The sequence below is a fragment of the Pelodiscus sinensis genome, chromosome 11 (assembly GCF_052426305.1).
Source record: "Pelodiscus sinensis isolate ZL-2025 chromosome 11, ASM5242630v1, whole genome shotgun sequence".
Classification (NCBI taxonomy): Eukaryota; Metazoa; Chordata; order Testudines; family Trionychidae; genus Pelodiscus; species Pelodiscus sinensis.
The window spans coordinates 24080713-24108440 of record NC_143062.1 but is presented as its reverse complement, the minus strand read 5'-3'; the positions used below and the strand labels follow the sequence as shown (position 1 = coordinate 24108440).

Below are 27728 nucleotides of genomic sequence, written 5' to 3'. Positions count from 1 at the left end.
GTTTTTCGTGTGCAAGAAGGGGCAGTATAGATGCTCCTTCTTGTGCAAGAGCCTCTTCTGAAAAAAATGGTGACTCATTAGGTGTGCAAATGAGGCTCGGCAATATTCCATTCTTAGCCTCATTTGCATATTGCTTGCGCAAGAATCCACGAGTGAAGACATAGTCTTACTGTTTAGAAGGTGATAAACAAACGGACTTGCAGACAGACTGTGACAGATGCACAAATTGCTAATATATATATTTAGATTAATGAAGGGACAGTGAACACTATCAATGTTTTTAGTGGCACAATGTAGATAACTTGTCATAGTATGCATTCTAAATATAGCAAATATTATACTAAAACATGTAATGTGATGCTGTATCTTCTGCTTTTAATGGGGCCCCTCTGAAAATAGACTATAATAGTTTAGAGAATACGATTTCTTGATCTCATTTGGTAAGACCTTATTGAACTTGACTGTAAAATAGCTTTCAGGCTATTGGAGTCATTTGGAATCTCAATATTGACTGCAATGGGAACCAGATCAGAAACCCCTAGAAAAATTAATTATGAGGTGAATGAGGATCATATAATACCATTTGCTGAAGTTGTAAGCTTCCTGGGAAAGTAACACCCCATTTATTTATACACATGACATATTTTCCCTCTAGATGAATAATGATTTTAGCCTGTCTATTGTTATCCTTTTAAAGATGACCCTTTGAAAATTTCAGCTCATTTTATAAGAAATGTTTTAATTTTTTGGTTGTCAAAAATGATTACCAGAAGTATTTGAATTATAAACAGTCCTTGAAAATTCTGTGAACATTTGCTCACACTAAACCAGTATTAACGTACTCTCATTTAAGATGTTAATTCCACCCTTAAGATGAATCTGCCCTTCGCACTTCTAGCATATAAACTTAATGTAGTAGCATGCTGGATTGTTGTTAGTTGAAAATGTTATGTAAAACAGATTTACTTGAAGGAATAGTAATGCAGTAGGCAATCTTTCTGTCTGCTTGCATTTTAATGTGGAGTCAGCCTATTTATGCTAGCAAAAAAGTTATTTTCTGAGAGTGGCATCATGTCTATCAAGTGATTTGTAATAAATTGCTGGCAATTTGACTTCAGAGGATCATTTAATGGAAAGAGTTGTAGTGGTTGACCGACTAGAGTATGTAATGTTACATATCCATGGCTTACACTCACAAATGATTGACTTAAAAGAAGCTTGTGTTTAATCTATAGGCCAAGGTACGCCTATAGATGTGCCTTTTTTTGAGAATGATTGCATGCCCTAAGACTTGTTCTAAGGGTTGCATATGAAACTTGATTAACAACTAACACGAGAAAAGAACAATCCCGAGAAATATAATGCCTGTTTCGGTGGTTGGAAATATTAAAATAAAAATGCTATAACAGAACCTATTTAAAGATAATATTTTTAATAGTGAAATCCAATTAAAAATAAGATAATATTTGTTTGATCATACCGATAAAAAAAAAGTTGCTGGTTTTATCTTGTAGATGAGACATAAGGCATAAGTGCTGAACACTTACAATTATTGACCTCGGAGGGTAGCCGAGTTAGTATGTACAGGATAAACTTAAAAAACAACACATAGTCTGGTAGCACTTTAAAGACTAACAAAACAATTGTAGATGGTATCGTGAGCTTTCATGGATTATCTGAAGAAGTGGGCTGTGCCCACAAAAGCTCACGATATCATCTACATGTTTTGTTAGTCATTAAAGTGCTACCAGACCATTTGTTGTTTTTTAAATTATTGACCTGTATATGCACTTTTCACAATAATAGGGGTTCTTAAACCTGGCCAAATTCCAATGTGATTAACTAAAATTATATTGGATGAGGTATCTTTCTTGACCTATCCTAAACCTTGTTATAATGTGCATGGTTTACCAGTTGTGATACTTCTCCCCATATAATGGCTGCACAGTGGCTTCTTGGGTAATGTTACCCGGCAGGCGCAATGGTAACGGTGTCTACTAATTGATTGATTGCCAATTAGCCTAATTAACCTGTGAGAAGATTACAAGTGCGGACCCTCTCCCGTTTCTAATCACCGGGTAGTCTCAGGAACTGGCGCAGAAATAAAAACCTACAATTTGGATAGATTTTACAACCACAAGACTATATTAAAAACATGAAATAATTGAACAAACACTCTTTTGGGGAAGGCCCAAAGAAGAAAGAAACAACAGATTCTTATGGCGCAGAGACGATGGACGAGGAGCTGGCGACCTACAAGCCGTTGGTCCCGTGGGGCCTTGGGCGAGGAACAGCCAGGCGATCTGAATCGCTGGTTTCACCTTCTGTGAAGAACAATTCTTCAGGCTCTTCGGCGCCGCTGGATCAAGACTATTGTGGATGATAACCTCGACCTAACCTAACCTAACTAAAAGAAAACCTAACTAAACGCGCCACGCCCGCCGTACAGACACGATGATGGCCAACATGCGTTGAACCGATGCAGCCTGACGGACAATCATGACAATGAAGAGCTATCCTATCTAAACCTAACTAACCTAATTTAATTGAAGACAAGATCTTCCGTCTTACTTTGAAGAAAAGAAGAGCTCTGATGCCTAGACTACCTAAGCTCGACGCCCGGACGCAACAACTTGCAACTGACGCTGCATGGTCTTAAAAAGGCTGGGCTCATGCATATTCATAAGTGTTCCATTTTAAATTGATTGGCTGAATGGAGACACTTATCTGCATGATTTAAATCTATTGGCTACCTAAACAATAACAATTTACATGGAGACATTTCAAATCTGAACAGATAGATAATGGTACGTGTCCTATGTGACAAACCAATATACAGGAATGGGCTTCCTTTGACTGACAGCTACTAATGGTTGACAGTTAATAAAATTGACAAATGTACATCAAGATCACATAATACATTTCATATGAACATTTCATAGGGTATGTCTACACTACCCCGCTAGTTCGAACTAGCGGGGTAATGTATGCATACCGCACTTGCTAATGAAGCCCGGGATTTGAATTTCCCGGGCTTCATTAGCATAAGCGGGGAGCCGCCATTTTTAAATCCCCGCTGCTTCGAACCCCGTGCAGCGCTGCTACACGGGGCTCGAACTAGGTAGTTCGGACTAGGGTGCCTATTCCGAACTACCGGTACACCTCGTTTCACGAGGAGTAACGGTAGTTCGGAATAGGCACCTAGTCCGAACTACCTAGTTCGAGCCCCGTGTAGCAGCGCTGCACGGGGTTCGAAGCAGCGGGGATTTAAAAATGGCGGCTCCCCGCTTATGCTAATGAAGCCCGGGAAATTCAAATCCCGGGCTTCATTAGCAAGTGCGGTATGCATACATTACCCCGCTAGTTCGAACTAGCGGGGTAGTGTAGACATACCCATATGTATGAAACTCATTTGCATACATAATTAATTACAGGATGGCATGCATTCAATTAAAACTAGAAGTGTTCAGTTGTGGCTAACAGTAACGTGGTTCCTATATTTAGTTTTCAGAACACCTGGGAAGCCTTCAGGTAATATGGTGTAAAAGTAAATAGTTATTGCTATTTTTATTGATTATTATTAACATTATTTTTAATTATTTCACTATTATAATGAAATTAATAGGCATAAGGTTCAAAACAAAAGGAAGTTTTTCTTCACTCAGTGCACAGTCAACCTGTGGAACTTCTTGCTAGAGGATGTGGTAAAGACTAGGACTTTAACAGAATTCAAAAAAGAGTTAGATAGATTCATGGAGGTTAGGTATATCCATGGTTATTAGCCAGGATGGTTAGGAATGGTATTCCTACCCTCTGTATGCAGTAAATTGGTGACAGGATAGGGATCGTGTGAGGATTACCTATTGTGTTCCCTCCCTCTGCAGCATCTGGTATTGCCCACTGTTGGCAGACAGGATACTGAGCTAGATGGACCTTTGGTCTAACCCAGTATGGCCATTCTTATGTTCTTATAATTTATTGGGCAGCCACCTTAGAATGGCCTCTGAAAACTTTAAAAAGGCAACTCTGCAATGCATATTGAAAGGTCTTGCTTGATTTTTAACTTAAATATATTATATTTTCATTTTGTGGTCTTGACCTGAAAAGGGGATCTGCCTCTGAATCTTTGACCATTCACAGTCCCATTGAAATCAACTCTGCATTGGCAGTTTATTGTTTGTGTTTTGCTTGCATTTTTACATATTCCTCCACTGGATGATACAAACTCCATCACAGGCCCTCTTTGTTCTCCTCACTGAGATTTTCCTCATATTTCTGCCACATGAACTACAAACAGGAAAAATATATTTTGATTTTTAAAAATTATGTATTTTACTCTTTCATCTGAACCTTTGTGTGTGTACAGGCAGTCCCCGGGTTACGTACAAGATAGGGACTGTAGGTTTGTTCTTAAGTTGAATCTGTATGTAAGTCGGAACTGGCGTCAGCCGCTGCTGAAACTGATCAGTTTCAACTGCGGCTGAATCTGGATGCCAGTTCTGACTTACATACAGATTCAACTTAAAAAACCCAGGCATCCCCAAGTCAGCTGCTGCTGAAACTGATCAGCGGCTGATTCCAGGAAGCCTGGGGCAGAGCAACTCTGCCTCGGGCTTCCTGTAGTCAGCCGCTGGTCAGTTTCAGCAGCGGCTGACTTGGGGACGCCTGGGGCAGAGCAGCTGGGGTGCTGCTGGGTTGCTCCAGTAGCGCGGCTCCTGGGCGCTACTGGAGCAACCCAGCAGCACCCCAGCTGCTCTGCCCCAGCAGTCCTGATTCAGCCGCTGCTGAAACTGACCAGCAGCAGCTGAATCAGGACGCCTGGGGCAGAGCAGCTGGGTTGCTGCCGGGTTGGTCCGGAGCGGTGCTGCGGGACCAACCCAGCAGCCCCCAGCTGCTCTACCCCAGGGGTAGGCAAGAAAAGCCTGGTCTGCTGGGGGGGGGGCACTAGCTGCACCCCCCCCCCCCCCAGCAGACCAGGGAGACGGGGAGCAAAGCCTTGGAGCACGCCCGCAGCGGGACAGCTCAAGCGCTCCCGGGCTGTCCCGCTGCGGACGTGCTCCAAGGCTTTGCTCCCCGTCTCCCTGCAGACCACGGAGATGGGGAGCAGCTTTTCTCACCCCGGAGGACGGGAGCAGCGGACCGTGGCGCATCTGGGCATCCCGCCGCCCCGTCCTCCGGTGCGAGAAAAACCCCGTTCGTAACTGCGGATCTGACATAAGTCGGATCCGCGTAACTCGGGGACTGCCTATACTTTCTAGATTTTAATTTCTCTGATGCACAGGCTATTTTGCAATCTGTTCTTTTATACAGCACTGCTGACTGGGCCGCTAAGTTTGTTCAGTGGGGCTAAAGCAGTCTCCAGGACTGGATTAACTCTTCTGAGGGCCTGGGCTAGTAGATTTTGTGTAGTCACCTAGCCCTGGTCTATACTAGGGAGTTATTTTGAAATAACTCCCCTTATTTCAAAATAACAAGCAGAGCATCCACACTACCAAGCCTGTTATTTTGAAATAACGGGCTGTTTATTTTGAAATAATAACTCCTGCTTTCCACGAGGAATAATGCTTATTTCAAAATAGTGATTTTGAAATAGCAGTAGTGTGGATGCTCTACTACTGCTATTTTGAAATAACTACTTCCTAAAGTCAGTCAAAGTAATTACTCTCCAATGCTTCCTGGGGCTCTAAGTTGAGGTAGCATGTCCACATTAAGGAAGCCTGCCTCAGACTAATTTCAAGGCTTCCCTATAGTGTGGACATGCTATTTTGAAATAATTATTTTGGGAGTTACTATTTCAAAAGAAGTTATTTTGAAATAATTTCCTAGCATATACATGCCCCTAGGCTCTAGGATGGGGCTAGAAATGAGGGGCTCAGTGTGCAAAATGGGGCTGCTGGGGAATGGGGTGAAGGTATAGGGTCTGGGTGGGAGGTAGTGTTCAGGAGCAGGGTGGGGGTACATGGACCTGACAGAATGGAGGGTGCAGAAGGTGGCAGGGGATTGCAGTGCTTACCTGGCACAGCTCTGGGGGAGACCAGTCAGCTCTGTGTGGTCAGGAATCACAGCTAGTGGGAGGGGCAGGCATGAGGCCTGCATGTGAGCACTGCTAGTAGTGATACACATGATCCACTCAGGGCAGAAGGGGGAACTAAGAGGAAGGCAGTGCTATTAGTATTTGGCATGTTAAACTTAAATCCCTGGAAGTATCTGCATTTTGTTCATAAAAAATAGAGTTGGTTAGAAAGGGGAAAAATCTGAGTATTCCTTCTAAAAAGGATTCCTTCTAAAAATGTTCAAAAATTCCAGTGCCTAAGAAAACTACACTGAATGTATTGATAGTACAGCACAATGTTCAGCTTGTGTAATTTGAAAACTAGGAATGTCTGTAAGTATCTCTTCTGCAGAAGTAATATTGAAAATAATTGGCACATTGTGAAAGCAAAAATCTTATTTCAGAAGTATATTTACAGTATTCAGGTTTCAGTAATCTTTTGCAGGATTGCTTTAGTAGGACCCACACAGTAAGGCTTCATCTACACTTCAGGGTTTTTGTGGAAGAAGCCTTTTGTGCAAAAGTTTTTGTGCAAAAACTTCTTCCGCAAAAATGTGTCCAAACCTCAAAACGCATCGCTTTTGTGATGAGCTTTGGCACAAGAGAGCGTCCACACTGTTGGATGCTTTGCTGCATATAAAAGCCACCTGGAACCAGTTCTAGCTGGGCTAGAGGTCACCAATTCCCTGGGTGCTGTTGCCAGAGCCCTCCAGAGACGCGTGCTTAAAGGGACCCTCCCTGGACTGCTGCTTTTTTGTCTCTGCTGCCTGCTTGCTAGCCTCTTTGGCAAAGCAAAGCTTCAGGAGTGCCTGCTGTGTCTGCCCTGTGTTTTTTGGGGACGACACTGCTTTTGCTTACTGTGCCCTGCGCCATGGAGCCGAAGCTGCCTCTGGGCATGCGACGGACCCGCAGGGTCATGCTGCTCTCCCTGCAGCACCTGCTTCAAGCAGCATTCCTCTTCCGGATAGAGCTGGACCCCAAGGTATTCCTCATTAGCCTCTCTTGTGCTCCATTCTGGCTGCCCCAGCCCACCATATCCAGAAGAATCTGGAGGCTGGAGACCAGCTTGGATTGGAGGGACTGACTGGTCATGGAGCAGTGGGACGACCAGCAATGGATGCAGAACTTCCGCATGCAGAAGGCCACCTTCCAGGAGCTCTGTGACTGGCTGGCATCCATCCTCCAATGACACAGCACCCACCTGCGGTCCGCCATCCCACTCCAGAAGCGGGTCGCCATCGCGCTCTGGAAGCTGGCCACCCCAGACAAATACCGCTTGGTGGCACACCAGTTTGGGGTGGGGAGGTCCACCGTTGGGGCCATCCTCATGCAGGTAAGAACATCACGGGATGCAGCCCCTGCACGGGGGAAGAGGGAATGTTGCATAAGGGGGACCCTCAGGACAGGGGGGCTGGGCACTGTACATGGTGGACTGGGGGTGGGAGGAAAGCCCTGGCCCCAGGAGCTGGTGCCTTTTCACCTCCACACTGGCCTCGTTGGGGAGGGGGGAGGGCCATGGCCGCACGGGGGTGGCTCCTGCGGGGTGAGGGGGTCCGGCCACATCCCACTGGGAGCACGCAACCCCTCTCTCATTCTCTATTTTGTCTGCTTCTTTGTCTCGCTACAGGTCGTCTGGGCCATCAACGTCCTGATGCTGCGCAGTCATCCAGCCGCAGGACCTGGACGCCACAATGAACGGCTTTGCTATGCTGGGGTTCCCCAACTGTACGGGAGCCATTGACAGCACGCACATTCCCATCCGGGCCCCGGACCATCTCACGGCCCAGTTTGTGAACCTCAAGGGCTACTTCTTCGTAGTCCTGCAGGCCCTGGTGGACCGCTGGGGCCACATCATGAACATCTACGTGGGGTGGTCGGGCAGGGCTCACGACGCCCGAGTTTTCCGCAACTCCAGCCTGTGTTCCCAGCTGGAGGCGGGCACTTTTTTCCCCCACCGGGAGTTTCCTGTGGGCGACCAGACTATGCCAGTGTGCATAGTGGGGGATGTAGCATACCCACTCATGCCCTGGCTAATGCGCCGCTACATCAGACAGCTCGATCGCACCAAGGACAATTTCAATGCCCGCCTCAACAAAGCCCGACTCCAGGTGGAGTGCATCTTTGGGTGTCTGAAAGGATGGTTCCATTGCCTTCTCACCCGCCTGGATGTTGGGGAGCAGAATATCCCCGAGGTGGTGGCAGCCTGCTGTGTGCTCTACAACTTGGTGGAGTGCAAAGGGGAGGCATTCCTCCCAGGCTGGGTGGCAGAGGCCACCCACGAGGACCGGGGCTTTGAGCCAGGCCCATCAGACCGGGGTGCACATCCGGGAGGCCCTGAGGGAGAGGTTCTCACAGGAACTACTGTAAGTCTCCCCAGAGCTTGCATCCTTCCTCTCTCTCCCTTTCCCCCTCCCTCCTTCCCCTTGCTCCTATCCCGACCTCCCAATAAACACACCTGTGTGGTTTTCCAACAAAAGTAGTCTTTTTTTTTAATACACATAAACGAGGGTGGACAGGGGGAGAGGGAGCTGTCTGAACTGGGAGAGAGGGATCATTACTGGGAGGGGGGCTGAGGATTGGGTGGAGTGTTGGGCCAGCTTGCTGAGCCCCCTCGGGTGCAGGGTTGTTGTCGGGGTTAGGCAGCTCTGGGGGCCCTAATGGGGTGGGCAGGAGGGGCAGCTGGAACAGGGCCAGGGTCAGCGGGCGGAGAGGGGGGCAGGAGGAGGGTCCATAGGAGGTGCCATAGGCATGACTGGGGGAGGAGCCATGGCCATGGGGAAGGGAGGGAATAGAGACATGGCCTGGGGAGGGAGGACAGGCATGGCAGGGTGGGCAGACAGGTAGGCTATGGGGACAGGAGCAGGGGCAGGAGGGTGGAAGGCGGGGGCAAAGGCAGCAGGCACTTGTTCCCCCGGGTGCGACAGGATCTTGACCATGGTGTCGCAGCGCACCATGAGGTCACTCCACACCTGCTGCTGCCACTCCACGTCAGCGTTCAGCCGGTGCAACAGGGTGGACTGTTGCAGATCACCCTGATGTGCTGGTGCATCAGCTCGTCCCCAGGCCTGGCTTGTCCGCTACTCCGCCAGACTCTGGCTGCTGGCTGCAGTGGTCGTGTGACTGGGCCCTCCATCCCAGCTGGTCCAGTTGTGGAGAAGACACAAAAAGGGGCGGTCAGTCAACCCTGCACACACATTCCGAGTCCATGCCTTCCTGTGTAAGCGGCGACTGCACCAGTCCACAGCCCGCAGGATGTGGATGTTCCGGGTGCAAGGCAACGTGTAGCCTGCGCAGCAGATCCTGTGTCTCAGGGGCCCCAAGGTGGCCAGAGGACCGTGCTGCCCTCTCTCTCCCTTCCTCCCTCCCCCCCGCGCACACACACACACACTATGGCCAGGCAGGCAAGAGAAGTGTACAGCCACAGTGGATCCCCTCATGGGTGGCAGAGGAGCCGAGAGCAGCCTTCCCCTTCCTGGGGTCTGCACACACAGCTGCGGCTCACTGGAGAATCAAGTTGTGCAGTGTCAGCCGACGGTCAGGGCAGTTAGTGGTGTGTGTGTGTGTGTATACTATACACTCGAGACTTTAACTGCTGAGACCGGGGTCCCTTGCAGCGGGCAACCTGGAGGAGGTTGACGAGTGCCCCAATAAGTGTACAGGGAGAGCTTATTACGCTTCAGATTTCAGCTGCTAGAATTTCATAATTCCTTCGCAGCGGGCAGCCTCGGGGAGACTGAGAAGCGCCCCAACTGAATTTTGCCACCTGGGTGTGACACAAATCCAAACGCCCAAGCTCTCCCTATATCTGTCCCCTTATGACCGGCTGAAGTTCTTTTAAATTGTGCTTGGTTCTATTACAGCAACTGAAGGAGTCAGGTTAAAGCTTAAACAGTTACAGGTTTATTGAGGAAGCTTATAAATCATATGGTTGCAATGGCTATTGTTCTATTTCTTAACTATTAGCAAAATATAGGTCTTAAAATGGTTACAAAGAAGATAAAGATAGAAAAATAGAAATAATGGTACCAAGTAACAGCTTACTCTTGCTATGTGTACACTTAAGACAGAGGACCACATCCAGGTACCATTTTTACCCCCTTCTGTGCCTCTCGACTCCAGCATGTCAGGCCAGGGCCGGTCCCTCAATTCCTAGGAAAGACGAAAATATGGGCTCCTTCTCTGCCCATAGAACCTCGGGCGGTCAAACACCTAACCCGACCAGCAGGTAGAGGGTAGAATGACACTCAAAGTGAGTGTGTGCTGGGCCCATCTTTTATAATCATGGGGTCACGTATTTCTCTTTCTTATCTGTAATGCCAATTGATGCTGGTCTGTCTGCTGTGAGACCAGTTCTTACAAGGAAGTTGTGAACTTAATTTACACTTGTAAGAGAGAATTGAGATGATTAAATTTTGAAGTACTGGACATTGTTTTCTCAGTGGGAAATTCCTCTTCCTGGGACTGTGTGTGTTCGAATCAACATAGGTGCCAGCCGCAGCCTCGAGGCCAGCTTATTGACTTAGCTGCTCTCTATCCACATATCTGTGTTTCAGCTTCTCAGGATCAGATGAGCCAGCATAGACTATGCTGATATTATTGCTCCTTCTCTGCCCTGTGCTTCAGAGAGGCAAATAAGATGGATGATATGGGGTCGGGCTGTCTGGCCACATGCAGGCATGCCTATGTGCTGTAATCAGCACTCCAGCATGTGTGTGGGGTGGTGTCTGCGCCCTTGCGGCTAGTCTGCAGCTGGCTGCACCCCCTCCTGTTTGGGAGCAGAACTCATGTGGCCAGGCATGAGGCTGGCAGCAGGCTCCTGGGAAGGTTGAGGGGCTGGCTGCTGTGGCCACATGCCGCACCATCCTGCTGCACATGGGTGCATGTGCCCAGACTGCAGTAGCACATGCTGGCCTAGCTGCCCGTGTGACACTGTGCCCCCCGCCCTCTGTGCGGCCACCTTCCCTGCCCTGAGTGTGTTTGTGTGTGCTGACATACCTGAGGATCCCTCCCAAGCCTTCACGGAGGCCTGGGAGATGTCCAGGCTGGCAGGGACTGGCTCCAGGGACAGGGTGATGGTCCCGCTTTCCTGGTCCTCGTCCTTGTCCTCCTGCTCCATCGCAGGCTGGACCTGGCCCTTCGGCTCCTCCAGCTCAGGAACAGGCTCCGGGTGCTGGAGGATGGGCTGCTCCAGCACAGAGTCCATCACAATGGAGGGGGGAGTCCTGGGAGCCCTGTGTCTCGGGCACCTGCTTGCTCCACCATCTGTTCCAGCAGAGAGCTGCGCAGCAAGGCAGTTGGCTGTGGGCAAGTTTCCTGCCGGAATGGCTGTGCAGGGTGCCTGCCCCTTTGAGGGGCCAGCAGACAGGAATAAGAGAGTTGTGATTACCTGCAACGGAGCGTCCACATGGCCACCTGTGATTTTCCCCGGAGGCCAGTTTTTGTGCAAAACCCCCTGTGGAGCATCCACACTTGCCTTTTTGCGTAAAAACTCTTGCGCAAAAAGGAGTTATTTCTTGTGGGGAGAGGAATAAAAGCCCTCTGTTCTGCCGATTTTCTTGCGCAAAAGCACATTTGAAGTGTGAACGCTCTGCTGGTTTTTGTGCAAAAACACCTGTTTTTGTGCAAAAACCTTGTAGTGTAGACGTAGCCTAAGGGAAACCCCATTAGTAGCAGGGCAGACTATTAGCATGGGGTCTCCAGAAGTCTCCTTTGGCACCTTAGTGGAACCACAGATAATCATGATTATCTTCCTCACACACAGAGTTGGGGTGCAGATGGGAAATTTGCTTTCTTGAAAGCCAGGAAGGAATGGGAAAGGTTTGATTTTAATTTTCATCCTAAACTGTTCCTTAACAGTACTTTTGTCATGGAGCTTTTCCTTGTTCTTTAAGCTTGAGTGCTTTTGAATGTCCTTGATACTTGGCTCAAACATTGACAGTTGTGATGAAATAACTCCTGAGGATTCTGCTCTCTGACTTGAGAAGGTTGTTGGGAGTAATTGCAAGATTCATATTCTGAATATTTGGTGAATAGAGCAATTATTCATTGAATATTGTATTCAATCTGCTTTGTTTAGAACAGGATAACATTTAGAAGCAGGATGAATTCAGAAATACTGAAATTAGTTCACTGACCATGAATGAAGAGAATTATGCTGGAGAAATTCTGTGTAAGAAACCTGGAAGGATATTTCAGTCTTGTATCAATGGATTTTCTATCCAAAGAGTGCTCCAAATTGACTAATGTTCTCTCATGCTTTAGGAATTGATTACAATACTGTAGATATGTACTGTGAAGAAATACAGTATATGGAAAGGGGCCAAAAACAATCTGATGATGAGATATTATAGGGTTTTCTAGGCAGTATATGGTGAGATTGGGTTCAGTGCATAAGGAAGTGATGCAGTTTAACTATGGCTGAATTTATATTTCTTCACAGTACATATCTACTGTATTCTAATCAATAAAGCATGGGAGAACATTAGTCAATTTGGAGCACTCTTTGGATAGGTATGCTGGAGGGAGGGAGAAACTACAACTAGACTCACCTCGCAGCTCAGCCATATGCTTCTCCCCAGTCCTGTTCCCAGAGCTGCACATACAACTAGCTTCAGTTGAGGCAGCTGCTGAGGCCCAGCAGCCAATGGTTCATGGATCAGCACCAGTCCACGGACTGGCAGTTGAGAACCGCTACCCTAAAACACAGGACATTGTATGCAGGGCAACTTTATTCAATTTCCTTTCACACTGCAAAAGAGATAATATGATAAGGTATTTTCAGAGTAGGATGCTTAACCTTATAATCACTTTTATGTGCAATAAGAAAATGAAAATAGCTGTATTAGATTTCACAAATCAGGTCCAGCTTAAGTCTTTCTCATGCATCTGTCAGGACTGCAGGCACAAAGCAGGGTTTTCTCTTCAGTGAGACCACCATGACAAGTGAGAAAAGCCATTTGCCTGGCACTGTGGTTGTCACAAGATATTTACATGCCAGATGTGCTAAAGAGTCAACCACTGTTCCAAAAGACATGCTTCCATGCTGATAACAGGTTCTGCTCAATAGCAATCAAAAGAGGTGCGGACCAATGTATGTTCATTTTCATGATCGGAGTCAGTTGCCACCAGCGGAAGGTAGATTTTCTTTGTAGTTTCCATATTGGCGTGTTGCTCTTGAGACTTCTGAAAACATGCACTACACCTTGTCCCTCTCAGATTTTGGAAGGCACTTCTGATTCTAAAACCTTGGGTGTACTGCTGTGGGTACAGTTACATAATAAAAAACAACAAGAACCCTACATTTGTAAATTGTACTTCCATGATAAAGAGATTGCACTACAATACATGTATGAGGTGAATTGAAAAATACTCGTACTTTTGTTTCATTTTTATAGTGCAAATATGTGTAATCAATATAAAGTAAACCCTGTGTAGTTTGTATTCTGTGTTGTAACTGAAATCAATATAATTGAAAATGAAAAAAAAGTCCCAAAAATATTTATTAAATTGTAATTGGTATTCTATTGTTTAACAGCATAATTAAAACTGATTGTTATTATTTTTTAGAATTAACTGCAATTAATTGACAGTCCTACTTATCCATGACTTTTATGAGATGTTGAAGAGCTTTAGAAAGTGCATTAGGATTAAAATTCATGGTGCCATGTTTCCAAGTTATCAGAATCTGACTGATATGCTTTCTGAGATTGAAAAGCTTTTGTTTTGGACAATATGACCATTTAGAAGTTTATATTTTTACGGAGTTAATACACTGTTTAAATAATATCATGAATATATCGATATGGGAAGTAGTAACTGCTGTGAAATCTGAAAATGACAATATAATTTGAAGTTATGCTATAAACTAAAATAATTTGGGACTATTACTTATGGCCAAATATAGTTTTTCATTAGGCATATCTGCTGGCTCTGTTTTCAGTAAGGACTGTAAGATTTAGCAACCACTGAGTAGCATATAGTAGGTACAAAATATGCAAGGGAAAACTACAGTGTAAAAATATGTTAATCTAGAAGAAAGCAGTCAGAGCAATAGAAGTTATCTTTATTCATTGATGAAATTACAACTTTTGGAACACTTGTAGATCCATTTGTAATATATCCATTGACTAGAGTAGGTAGTAGCTTTAGAATGGTATATATAAATGCTTATAAAGTTGCCTGGGCTGTACTGTATAACACAATAAGATTTTTTCTGTTGAAAGTATTTATGTTCAATTCAGTTCTTTCTTTACTTGCATTTGACCTTTCTTTATGTTGATTTTGCTTCATTTTTTTTTCATTTACCATGCTGTTCAGTTTTTGGATGCCAGGAGAACAAAGGTTTGTCCACTACTTGCAGTCAATTTGTTTTGCAAAATTCATTATTGCTTATAGTTTATTCAGGTTTTGTTTGTTTGTTTGTTTGTTTGAGATGTAGTAACCCTGTTTACTAAGTTGTTCATAGCTGTATTTGGAAAATAAAAATTAACCTTTATTTATAGGGATGGCTATGAGTTGCATTATAACACAAAAGTGGAAAAAAGTGGAAGGCAATTATTTCTAGTGTATGAAACAACTTAGGAAACAAGGAATACTGAGTCTCCACGCTTTATAGGCACAAAGTATACAAGTGTTTGTGTTACTTTGAGATTTTTGCAACAGTTCACTTTCATTTCACTGCCTCATATTAAGCATTAGTTTTACCTGTAATTGTCACTATTTTGTGTGTGTGTGTTTCCATCCATGTTTTATATTTTTCTAGTAGAGGTTGAAAACCTTTATTACAAGTGTTTTGTCACAGATGCATTTGACATTTTTTATATGACCACTTGGTAGAATCATCACTAATTCTATTAACTTTTATACCTTTCCTATAATCATCTTAACAGAAGAAAAGAACACAAATTACATTTAGATCCTTTATTGACCTCTTTTGTTTTTCTGTGTATGTATTACAGCATTTGCAACTGACGATCCAGGCACTTCAAGATGAGCTTCGAACTCAGAGAGATCTTAATCATCTTCTTCAACAAGAAAGTGGAAACCGTGGAACTGAACATTTTACTATTGAGCTTACAGAGGAGAATTTTCGAAGACTTCAGGCAGAGCATGACAGACAGGCCAAAGAGCTCTTTCTGTTGAGAAAAACTCTAGAAGAAATGGAGTTGAGAATTGAAACACAAAAGCAAACACTAAATGCCAGAGATGAATCAATAAAAAAGCTTCTAGAAATGTTGCAAAGTAAAGGTTTGCCATCCAAAGGAATGGAAGATGACAATGAAAGAGCTCGAAGGATGGCTGAAGCTGAATCTCAGGTTAATCATTTAGAAGTGATTTTAGACCAGAAAGAAAAGGAAAACATACATCTTAGAGAGGTAAGAAACATCTTAATTTTAAATCTTTTTAGTTAAGATGACACTGGCAAGGACATTTGTCCTAATTTTGAAAATATATTTTATACTATTTTGAATCTTAAAACTGGAATTTACTTTCTTTTTGAATGTTCTTAAATTTAAAGATAATGAAAGATTTAATTTCAAATTCTTCTAGTCCACAAACACATGGAATTATGTAGATTCTGGAAAAAAGTATAAGAAAATAAATTAGATCACATTTTGGGGTTTTCCTGTTTTGATAGAGTTGCCATCTGCCTAATCACATACACAGGGTTCGCTGAACCGCGGCGAGCCCTGCTTGTCAGCCACGCTGTCCGGCGATCTGCGCATGCGCAGATTGCCCGAACCCGGCTCTTCTGGGTTGCACTCCCCCCACCCCCGCCAGGCTTCCATCTGGCACCCAGCCAGAAAACCAGGAAATACCAGACATTGCACATATCCAGTATTTTCTGGATTTTTTTACTGGGCAGAGGGCCCAAAAACCGGATTATCTGGCAACCTTAACCCTGACACTTCTGTGAGGCCCCACCCCTCACACTCCATCTGTTTTCCCTCCATTGCTCACTCTCCCTCGTCCTCACTCACTTTCACCTTGATGGGCAGGGGGTGCGACCTCTTGGCTAAGGCAGAGGAATACAGAGTGTGGGAGGGAGCTCTGGGCTGAACTTGGGGAAAGACTGGGTGTAGGAAAGAGTGCAGGGTGCAAGCCCTGGGAAGAGTTCAGGAGCAGGTGCGGGTTCAAGGGCTAGGGCAAGGTACTAGGATATGGGAGGCAGTTTGGGGCTTAGCTCTGGCAGGGGGCTGAGAGCTGGGATAGGAGGTGGGGTGGAGGAAGGGGTTGAGGTGGTACTGGATGGTGCTCACTTCAGGTGGTTCCTGGTCAACAGTGCAGTGGGATTAAGTCAGGCTCCCAGCAAACAGAAGTAGTGTAGTTAGCTCTCAGAGCAGGGGCAGCTTGAGGAGACCTCCAACCCTTTACGCCCACCCCCTGGAGCTGCAGGGATATGCCAGCTACTTCTGGGAAGGGTGCAGAGCCTGGGTAGGTAGGGAGCCTGCCTGAGACCTGCTGTGCTGATGGACTTTTAGTGGCCTAAAATTTCCCAGTTTGGCTTCAATAGCCTACAGGAGATAGAGCCTGATTTCAGGAGACTCATGACGAAACTGGGGGTGTTGGCAATCCCACACTTTGATAATGTCCCTTTCAATCACCACGATACATTTCCTTTGAAAAGTCAAACGTATGCAGCTATTGAATGAATAGCTACTGATACAGAGAATTAAATAAGGAAGAGTTGATTAAAATGGAGTAAGCTTATTTTTATCTCTTTGGCTGTCTTGTTCTTGGCATTAACATGTGCAGGTTTCTTCTTCTGTTTGAATCAACCAAAGGATCTGTTGCAGATCAAAGCATTGCGAGTTCAAGTGAGATTGTCGGAACTGGCTGGTATGGCAAATGTCTTAGGGTACATTTACAAAGTGGTGCTATTTTGGGATAATGTCTGTTATCCCAAAATAACATTCTTCTTCGAGGAGTCCCCGTAGGTGCTCCATTGTAGGTGCTGGGCTTGCCCCGGCGCCGCAGGATGGAGATTTTTGCATCAGTAGTCCGGCCGGACCGCGCATGCGCGGGGAGCGTCTCGTGGCTTTCGCGCCCTTTCGCGCTGCTTAGTCTGGTCTGAGCCAGTTCCTCTTTAACTGCCTCAGGCTGCAGATGGAACAACAAGCTTCTCCCTGGTTCTTTTCAAAAAGACGAATTCAGGCTTGTTGATAGTTAAAACTTGATCTCTCTCTCTTCCTTATTTCCCCCGTTCGAGTCCTTTTACTCTTAAAAAAAAAGTAGTTTTTTTCTTCATAACTCTTCAGTTTAAGTACTATAGTTCTTGTTCTTACCTTAAGTTCTAGTTGGAATTTTTCTCCCAGTTGAATCTTCCCTGTTAAAAAAAAAAAAAGAAGAAGAAAAAGAATCTGTTTTTTGTTCTTAACTGCACAACTGATTGAATACAACAATGCCCGGCTCCCCAGGGTTTAAAAAATGTGAGGTTTGCCGAGAGGCCATGCCTGCCTCCGACGGTCACTCCTCCTGCATTCGATATTTAGGGGAGGTGCATGTCCCATGAAGATGCCCCCACTGCTCCACGCTCACTTCAAGAGCTAGACACGATAGGGAAATGAGGCTTAGGATGATGCTTTTCGATAAAGCTTTGCAGCCTCAGGACCCCGCCTTCATGGCATAGCCCTCACCGGAGCCGCAAAAGCGCAGGGCTTCTTCTCCTATTGCTGTGCCTCCTAAAAAGACCAAGCTGTCTCCAACTCGCTCTCTGCCTGCCACTTTGCACAGCAGATCGAGCGTCAGCTCCAAACCGGGCTCCCCGTCCCCAGCGTTCTCTCCTGAACCCTCCTCATCTCCCCCACCAAGGAGGTCACCATCAAGGAGGTTCCCTTCTACGGAACACCTGCCATCGCCCTTCTTAACTCCGCCAGGGGACCACGGGCACAGAGTGACCCACTACTCTTGGCATCACCGTCTTTTGGCATCTCCATCTCTGTTAAACCGAAGGTCTTACTCACCTCCATTGAGGGAGGGATAGCTCAGTGGTTTGACCATTAGCCTGCTAAACCCAGAGTTGTGAGTTCAATCCTTGCAGAGGCCATTTAGGGAGATGGGGCAAAAATTTGTCAGGGATGGTGTGACGGACCGGGCTGTGTCTGGGCACAGCTGAGGGCGTCCACTCAGGGCAAATTGCTCAAATCTGGGGCTCCTTACAGCCCCCAGACTGGTGACCTCTCCAAACAGGCCATAAACCAGTCCCACAGAGCACTTCAGCAGCCTGCCTGAAGCCTCACAAGCAAAACCCCTCTGACACCCCAGCAATATCCGTGCCCCTGATGGCCCCAGGCCTCATACACGGGGGGGGGGTCCTAGCACCCAATCCCACTTACCCCAAACAAGTTCTGTCCAGTTCCAAAAAACCAGCCACAGATCCCTGGGTCAATTTACCCTCTGGATCTTACCCACAAATCACGCTGGGCCAATCCTTTAGAATCTAAAACTAAAGGTTTATTATCACAAGAAAGAAAAGCCTGAGAGTCAGGTTGTTAAAGAATAGTACATTACATGCACCGAATCTCCCAGTCCTCGATGCAGGCTCTAGCAGAGATGTTACAGCTGCTGGTTTAAAAGTTCTTGTGGCACATCCTATCATCAGGATGGGTTCACAGGTCTTCCAGGCTCTTCGATCCCTGCAGTGCTGCCTCTGGGATGAAGTGCTGAGCTGAGAACAAAATGGCATCGACCACATGGCCTCTTTATACCTCCTTCCTGGCCTCTTCTTGTATGCAGCAGGTCACCTGGTCAGAGGCCAATCTCTGTGTTTCCTGCTGGCTGCTCTCAGGTGACAGCCCCCATTCTTTGGGTGTGTCCTTGGCCCATCAAGTGCCATTGTCCTACAGGGCCTGGCTAATCAGCCTGTCCATGGCAATGCTTAACCACATTCAGAGAAATATTCAGCTTCCACACAGATTACAGATTCCTACCTACACACACAGACATTATACACTCACATAAATAGCGTACATAAGATCAGCAAACAATAAGCTCCCATTCAATACCCCACATGGCTCCCTTTTATACCAATTTCTGGGGCCAACACCCCCACCTAGCGGTGCAGCAGCGATCTGGCTGCTTCCCTCCAATTTGGTAGTGTGACAGATGGTACTTGGTCCTGCTGTGAAGGCAGGGGACTGGACTCGATGACCTTTCAAGGTCCCTTCCAGTTCTAGGAGATAGGCAATCTCCATTAATTGTCTCCTGGCTACTCATACAGGAGATGATATAGCAGGTCGCATCATTATGACCACTCGCCATCACGATCCTCATACTGCTACAGGGACCCATATGACAAACGCACTTACTATAGATCGCATTCACCGTATAGTCATGTGTACCACCGATCTTCCAGGTCACCTACTAGGCCTAGGATGGGTGACTCTACTCTCCAGCCACCAATCCACTGGCTTTGCATAGTCCCTGTTCGCCATACTACCTCCCCCTTCCCATACTGAGGAAAACCAATGCTTTCAGCAATCATACTAACCCAAGAGTCATCGGCAGACCCTTCATCCTCTTCACCGGACGAGGCAGTGACACCAGGAGACATCTCGCCCCTGGATGACATTAGACAATTTCAATAATTATTTAAAAGTGTTGCCCTATCTCAGAACATCCAACTCGCTGAGATTCAGGGTAAGCACCATAAACTTTTCAAGAATTTGGGAACCTCTCAATCTCCTAAATTGGCCATTCCTCTTGACGAGGCAATTTTGGAAGTTGCTAATGAACTCTGGGCTACCCCTGCATCGGTTCCATCCACAAATAAGAAGGCAGACAAGAAATACTTTGTGCTGCCCAAATGCTCAGAGTTCCTTTTTACACATCCGTTGCCCAACTCCTTGGTGGTTGATGCGGCCAGACAACGAGCACGTGCTCCACGGTCCAGGAGCCAGCCCTCGGATAAAGACTCAAAAAGACTGGATCTCTTTGGGAGGAAAGTGTATATGTCAGCAACACTCCTTCGCGTAGCCAACTATTTGACTCATTTGTCAAATCATAATTTTGACAATTATTCTAAATTTTCAACCCTCATGGAATGCTTGCCTGAATCTAAGAGACCTATCCTGAAGGCATTGGTGCAGGCAGGATACGCCTCCACGAGAACCAGTCTACAAATAGCAGCAGATGTGGCAGACACTGTGGCTAGGGCCACTGCTACGGCAGTGGTCATGAGAAGAGCCTCATTTCTACAGGCAGCAGCAGTTCCTAGAGAACTGCAATCAAAGGTGGAGGATCTGCCTTTCGAAAAGGACAATTTGTTCGCAGAGAAAACTGATACCTTGTTGCATTCCAGTAAGACACCAGATCCACGTTACACACTCTGGGGATGTATACTCCGCCATTCAGGCGGCGTCGATATACCCCATTCCAGAGGCGTTATGACTATTATCACCAGAGATAACCATGGCATCAGCAACAACAACAAAGACCATTAGACAACTCCCCACAACGCCAACGACTCCCAAGACGTTGCAACCAGAATAATCGTCCACAAGCTCAGCCTAACACCAGGCAGCAAGTTTGACTTCTTGGTCAGGAGCACTCAACCAGTCTCATCCCTCTCCATCTCACTGTTTCTACATCGCCTACGCCCATTTTACAACCACTAGGCACACATCACCAACGACAGATGGGTTCTAGAAATAATAAGAACTGGCTACTCTATCCCCTTCCTGTCCATCCCACCTACAACCCTCCCAAACCTGTCCCTCTCATGAACATTTGCTCGAGTCGGAGATCCGTCATCTTCTGCATATCGGTGCAGTCAAAGCAGTTCCGCAAGAATTCAGGGGGAAAAGGTTTTATTCCCACTATTTCCTAGTTCAAAAGAAAACTGGGGGTTGGAGGCCGATCTTGGACCTCAGACAACTAAACAAGTTCCTACTAAAACAGCGTTTGAGGATGGTAACACTCGCATCTATTATTCCGGCTTTAGACCGAAATGACTGGTTTGTTGCTCTCGACCCACAGGACGCTTACTTCCACATCACAATTCATCTCTCCCACAGACGATTCCTCAGGTTTGTGGTGGGATGCAATCACTATCAATACCGAGTCCTCCCATTCGGACTCTCATCAGCTCCCAGACTGTTCACAAAAGTACTCTCTGTGGTCGCAGCACATCTCCGTTGAAATGGCGTACAAATATTCTCCTATCTCGACAATTGCCTCATAAAAGGCCGTTTGTCTACACAGGTCGCCAGGATGTTGACCATCACCGAACAGACCTTCCACTATCTGGGATTACTAATAAACAAAGACAAATCAACCTTGTCCCCGACCCAAAACCTAGAGTTCATTGGGGCGAGATTGGACTCTACAGCAGCCAGAGCATTCCTCCCTCTAGTCAGGTTCATCCCTCCCACAGACGATTCCTCAGGTTTGTGGTGGGATGCAATCACTATCAATACCGAGTCCTCCCATTCGGACTCTCATCAGCTCCCAGACTGTTCACAAAAGTACTCTCTGTGGTCGCAGCACATCTCCGTTGAAATGGCGTACAAATATTCTCCTATCTCGACAATTGCCTCATAAAAGGCCGTTTGTCTACACAGGTCGCCAGGATGTTGACCATCACCGAACAGACCTTCCACTATCTGGGATTACTAATAAACAAAGACAAATCAACCTTGTCCCCGACCCAAAACCTAGAGTTCATTGGGGCGAGATTGGACTCTACAGCAGCCAGAGCATTCCTCCCTCTAGTCAGGTTCGACGCTATACAATCTATAATAGATACCTGCCGAGCCAGCCCAAGAATTTATCCCTCAAACTTATGGGGCACATGGCCATGACTACCTTCGTAGTTCCGCACGCAAGGCTACATTTTCGTGCCCTTCAACACTGGCTGGCCACCATGCACAATCACATCACTCCAGACGTACACAAAACAGTAGCGATTCCACCCAACGTTATCAGGTCGCTTCGTAGGTGGACCGCACAAAGGAACCTACTAGCTGGGATACCTTTCCAACAGCTACCACCAACACACCAAATTACTACAGACACTTCCCTCCTGGGATGGAGTGCCTACATGAGCGACATGTCCGTGCAGGTCTGCTGGTCACACCAAGAGACATTGCTCCATATAAATCTACTGGAGCTCTGAGCCATTCTCAATGCTTGCAGACATTTCCGCGATCACATTCACAATTCCATGGTAAAAATTCTCACAGACAACGTGGCTACGATGTTCTACATCATTCGTCAGGGCAGAGCACGCTCATGATCCCTATGTGCAGAGGTGGTCCGACTCTGGAATTGGTGCATCCCCAACGGCATCACTCTTTTGGCATCATACTTTCCTGGCATAAGCAACGCAACAACAGACTCAGTCAGCAGGAATTTCGTGCCAGACCTATTCGCAACATTAGATGTGAGTAGGGCGTTGGCCTTTTATATTGACCGTACTTAGAAAAACAGACAGACTTCTCTTCTCGTACCCGTTGTCTCGTTAGCTGAGCGTTCCAAGGGAGAGTCCATTTCTGCCCCAAGAGTAGCTAACTTAATTGTCTCCTACATCTCTCAAAGCTACTCTATCGGGGAATACCTCTTCCTGAGTGTCGCAGGGCACACTCCACAAGGGCAATTTCAGCTTCCACCACCTTTCTTAGAGGCGTTCCCCTTTCGGAAATTTGTAGGTCAGCCACGTGGGCATCCCACCGCACCTTTATAGAGCATTATGCTGTACAGCACAGATGGCTGCCGGATAAATCCGTTACAGCCACGGTCCTTTCATCAGCTAATCGTTAAGCTCCGAATCCCACCTACCTTCTTATTCACAGGGACTGGGATACTGCTGTGCAGATACCTACAGTGGAGCACCCACGGGGACTCCTCGAAGAAGAAAGCGAAGTTACGCACCTTGGTGCAGTAACTGTCGTTTTTTGAGATGGTCCCCGTGGGTGCTCCACTTCCCGCCCTCCTCCCCGCTTCAGAGTCTGTGTTCATTTTATTGTGTTACAGATACTGAGGCAGGTACGAGGAACTGGCTCAGACCAGACCGAGCAGTGAGAAAGGGCGCGAAATGCTCCCTGCGCATGCGCGGTCTGGCCAGACTACTGCTGCAAAAATCTCCGTCTGGTGGCACCGGGGCAAGCCCAGCACAAGGATTAAGGAAAACATCGGAATAGTGATTTATTTCAAAATTAGCACTGTGTAGACAGCGCCAGATTTCAGAATAAACTATTTCAAAATATGCTATGCAGTTTGTATAGCTCAAATTGCTTAGCTTATTTCAAGGTACACACTATTGTGGAGACGTATACCTAGAGAGGCAAAATGGTATATTTATCCTGAAAGACAATTTATCTACATTCATTAAAGAGCACACATAATCTCTGATCAAAAGTACTTATTGTCCTTGTCATGGAGTAAATATTTATATTTACAGTTTCTTCTGTAGTGGGAGAGAACAGCAAGAAGAAATATTTTAAAGCATTCCCATTTAGGTTTACTTTTTTCTTTCCAGCTTCTACAGCTTAACAGCTTTCTTGCCACAAGGATATATGGGCAAATTAGTTTGTCTGTTAAAAGAAATTACTGTAGTCTTCACCAGCCCCTGAAAGCAAGCTGAACTCAATTCTTCAATTCAAAAAAAAGTTTGATAACGTATATCTTCGTATAACTCTGAAATTATTATTAGTTTTAGGTGAAATATTAAGGACATTCCTGTTCTGGTGGTATTTGACTCATCTGAAGCCCAGAAGTACTAGAGAGCTCACAAAATTCACAATATTTCTAATCTTTTTTTTTTTGTAACACCCAGCCTTTTCAGTGCTCTGAAAAAGCACTGTGGGTGATGGTGGTTCTTTCATAAAGCCTGTATCCTGAAGACATTTCTCAGCCAAAATTCTTTTTAATGGTAGATGTTATCCATTAATAGAGTCTAAAATCAATGGATATCAAAGGAGTTGCACCTGCTTGCATCGGCACTGAATTTGGCCCATTGCAATCTACCAAAGTGAAGCTTCTATATATTGGACTCTATGGTTATCAATCTAGCTTTCTGGTTTCGATCTGCTTTTGTCAGAATAATCCATGCTGTTTATTTTGTGGTTAAATAATTCACTTATTTTTCATTGGCACTGTTTGTATCGTGGAGCTGTTTCTGTGACTAAAGCTACATAAAAATGGAATATGTTTTACTTTTCAGTTTGATATACTGCTTTGTTATGGGAGGTGGTATTTGTTGCTTTGACTGAAATAAATAGTATCTTTTTTTGTTTTTTTTTTAAATCTATATATTAGCAAAGGGAATTGATCTAATTCTACTCTGAAGTCATAGATGGGAAAATTCTTGTGAACCTCATTATTTGTTTGAATAATTGGAAATGCAGGTGAGGTTTTGGTCCATTTCATACAATCTTCTAGCACTGTAAAATAAGATGATTTATTCCATTAAATAGCTAAAAGAGAAGTCTTCAGTGGATTAACATGGAGTTTTTATTGAGAATATTTTGGAAGCAGTTTGAAACTGATATATTACGAAACCAGTGTATATATATAATCTAGGATGTATTTACTCTGTAATATCTCTAACAATGTATTTGTTTGAGTATTTTAACTAAAAATCATGATTACTGTCTTTTATAAGTTGATCTGTAGGGCCCACATTATGTCCTTTGGAAGGATATTTTCTTTTGGAGGCAATCTTGAATATGGTATAGACCAAACCCTTAAAGGATTTTTCTTTCATTCATATTTACTTCTGCTATTTTGACTGCTTGATGTTGCACCTGGGCCAAGTTAAAGATGAATAAGTCTCTCCATAGCAGCAGGTAGAGTTCATTCTTGTAGTCATGTGCTTTCTGGTACTATCCATCCTTTCGTTGCTAGTTTCTGCACTAGTCTTCATGGGTATGTCTATACTACAATGTTAGTTCGAACTAACGGACGTTAGTTCGTACTAACATTCATAGCCGCTACACTAGCGCTCCGCTAGTTCGAATTTGAATCGAACTAGCGGAGCGCTTAGTTCGAACTAGGAAAACCTCATTTTACGAGGCTTAAGCCTAGTTCGAATTTACTAGTTCGAATTAAGGGATGTGTAGCCCCTTAATTCGAACTAGTGGGAGGCTAGCCCTCCCCAGGTTTCCCTGGTGGCCACTCTGGCCAACACCAGGGAAACTCTATGCCCCCCTCCCGGCCCCGGACCCCTTAAAGGGGCACGGGCTGGCTACGGTGCCTGTGCCAGGTGCAAGCCTGCCAGCACCCAGCCAGCAGACCCTGCACCTGGCACGGCACAGAGCCACCCACCCGATGTCCCCCAGCCCACCCCCTCTTCCCGGGACCAGGCTGGCGGCTCCCGGGAGCTTGCCCTGGACCGCAAGAGGCGGGCACCTTCCTGGGCTAGTGCGGACATCGTGGACCTTGTCCACGCCGCACTAGGCACAGGAAAGTGGCCGTCTAGGGCAGGAGAGCTGCCAGCCTGGCCACCCAGGAGCAGGTGTGCATGAAAATCAAGAGGGTCCACTGAGACCCCCGACCCTGAGCCCTGAACTTACAATGGCCGTCCTGGGTCAGACCAAAGGTCCATCTAGCCCAGTAGCCTGTCTGCCGACAGCGGCCAACCCTAGGGACCCTGGAGGGGATGGACCGAAGACAGTGACCAAGCCATTTGTCTCGTGCCATCCCTTTCCAGCCTTCCACAAACTTTGGGCAGGGACACCACTCCTACCCCCTGGCTAAGACTACTCCATGGACCCAACCTCCATGACTTGATCTCACGTCCCTTTAAACTCTGTTCTAGTTGTAGCCTTCACAGCCTCCTGCAGCAAGGAGTTCCGCAGGTTAATTATTTGCTTTGTGAAGAACAACTTTCTCTTACTAGTTTGAAGCCTGCTACCCATTCCTTTCCTTTGGTGTCCTCTAGTCCTTCTTTATGGGAACTCATGAAGAACTTTTCTGTGTGCACCCTCTCCATCCAACCCCTGCTTTTAGAGACCTCTATCCTGTCCCCGCTCCATCTCCTCTTTTCTAAGCTGAACAGTCCCAGTCTCTGTAGTCTCTCTTCATCTGGGACCTGTTCCCAACCCGTGATCATGTTAGTTGCCCTCCCCTCTCCCAGCCTTTCTCTTCCCCTCTCCCACCTCCTTTTCCCAGTCTCCCCCAGTTTTGTTCAATAAAGACAGAGTCAATGTTGGAAGGAACGTTATCTTTATTTTGTACATCAATAAGAAGGGGGGCTAGGGAAGGGTAAGTGGAAGGAGGTGAGGGAGGAATGGGGTACGAGCCCCCGATGGGGAGGACTGGGCTGGCTCTGCGGGCTTCTGGGGGTGGAAGCTCTCCTGCAGCCCCCCGATTGCTCCCTCTCCCCAGATGGCAGCCTGCGGCAAGTGCAGCCGGGCTGATGGCCGAGTGGTGTGATGTGCCCAGTGTGGGTACTCCGGGCAATCCAAGCCAGGACTGGTTTTCAAGCGGGGCACCCCTTAGAACTGTCTGTCTGGGGTGGGGGTCGGGACCCTTTAAGCGCAGCCCTCGGCTAGCCTGAGACAGCATCTCCACGCTCTAAGTCCTCCTCTTATGCCCTGCCGGCACTGCTTCCGGCCATCCTTAAGCCCTGTTCAGAGTCCACTCAATGTGGACTTGCTAGTTCGAATTAGCAAAACGCTAATTCGAACTAGTTTTTAGTTCTAGATGCGTTAGTTCGAATTAGCTTAGTTCAAATTAACTAATTCGAACTAAGTTAGTTCGAACTAGCGCTGTAGTGTAGACATACCCCATGTGACAGAAGAATGATGTGTTTAAAGAGATTCTCAATTTCATGTGATGTTAACAGCCTTCCTTTAGCTTTCCTTTGACTATACATGACATAAATTACAATATCATCTTCAATGTGTGTTTTTATCATGATGACTATTCTAGTGTGCCTTAAATGCTGCAACACTTTGAATGTTTTGCACTTTCCACATTTAAAGTGAATTAGTGCCACTTTGTGCAGCTACCACCAAACTGGATGATATTTCAAGTGCAGGGGAGAAAAACTTCCAAAAAACCTTTTGGCTTAGAGGTGTTGTGTTATGCTACAGCTGGCACCTTTCTAATTGCTGGTAATGAAGCCTGGAGGCCCCGCCTCTTTCTCTGCCTCTTCCACTTGAGGCCCCTCATGCCATTGCTTACTGGATTGTCTCATGGAGATTTCCCTCAGCTCCACAGTAACCAGACTTTTGGTTCACATTCCTTTAGGGTTGCCAGGTGCTAGGACCTGGTAACCCTAAATAGCACCTGAAACCAGAAGTGAAAAACTAGATTATCTGGGTAAACTCCAGACAGTTGTTAACCCTAATGTAAGGGGACTGTTAGCCCCTTACTAAAACTCTGTGGGAGTTTTTGGTTCACCAGCTCCCAGTGTCAAAAGGGGAAGGGTCCATGCGAAATCAGGGCCCTGAGACTGACAGACCCCAGAGACAATGGAAAGCAGCCAACACTCCAGCTCGGCCTGATTGACAGGTTGGACAGGCCAGTGAGGAAAGTGAGAGGCCAGGTCCCGTCCTCACTGTGAGCTGGGATTGTTCTGGGTCTCTCTGAGCAAGGAGAGAGCTGAGAGACTGCTAAGAGGAGCAAGCTGTGTGCAGAAGAAGTTCTGCAGCAACAGCCAGGCACAGACAGCCCAAGGAGTGCAAGCTGTGCTGAGGGGCAGTTTTGCAGCACCAGAGCCAGGCACACACAG

At 46.2% G+C, this 27728-nt stretch overlaps 2 protein-coding genes and 1 long non-coding RNA gene across 10 annotated transcripts in view; 2 read left to right on the top strand and 1 right to left on the bottom strand.

Moving 5' to 3' along the window:
* The window catches only part of ERC2 (ELKS/RAB6-interacting/CAST family member 2), a 1139467-nt gene that overhangs the window by 176628 nt on the left and 935111 nt on the right, over nt 1-27728 (top strand). For all 8 annotated transcript variants that reach the window (XR_016350432.1, XM_075938891.2, XM_075938890.2 and 5 more), the window contains exon 4: nt 15010-15426. Coding sequence is in view for 7 of the 8 variants with exons in the window: in XM_075938891.2 (XP_075795006.2) it covers nt 15010-15426 (417 nt within the window). In the remaining variant the exon portion in view is untranslated. The remainder of the gene's footprint in view (nt 1-15009; nt 15427-27728) is intronic.
* LOC149523805 (uncharacterized) lies at nt 5948-8597 on the top strand. The gene is given in 2 exon segments (XM_089781195.1): nt 5948-7711; nt 7713-8597. Coding segments are annotated over 2 exon segments (1152 nt in total). The 5' UTR covers nt 5948-7379; the 3' UTR covers nt 8533-8597.
* Nucleotides 16857-27728, bottom strand: part of LOC142830931 (uncharacterized) — a 43020-nt gene continuing 32148 nt past the window's right edge. Inside the window, exon 3 of the long non-coding RNA XR_012906493.1 lies at nt 16857-17378. This is a non-coding gene — a long non-coding RNA (uncharacterized LOC142830931). The remainder of the gene's footprint in view (nt 17379-27728) is intronic.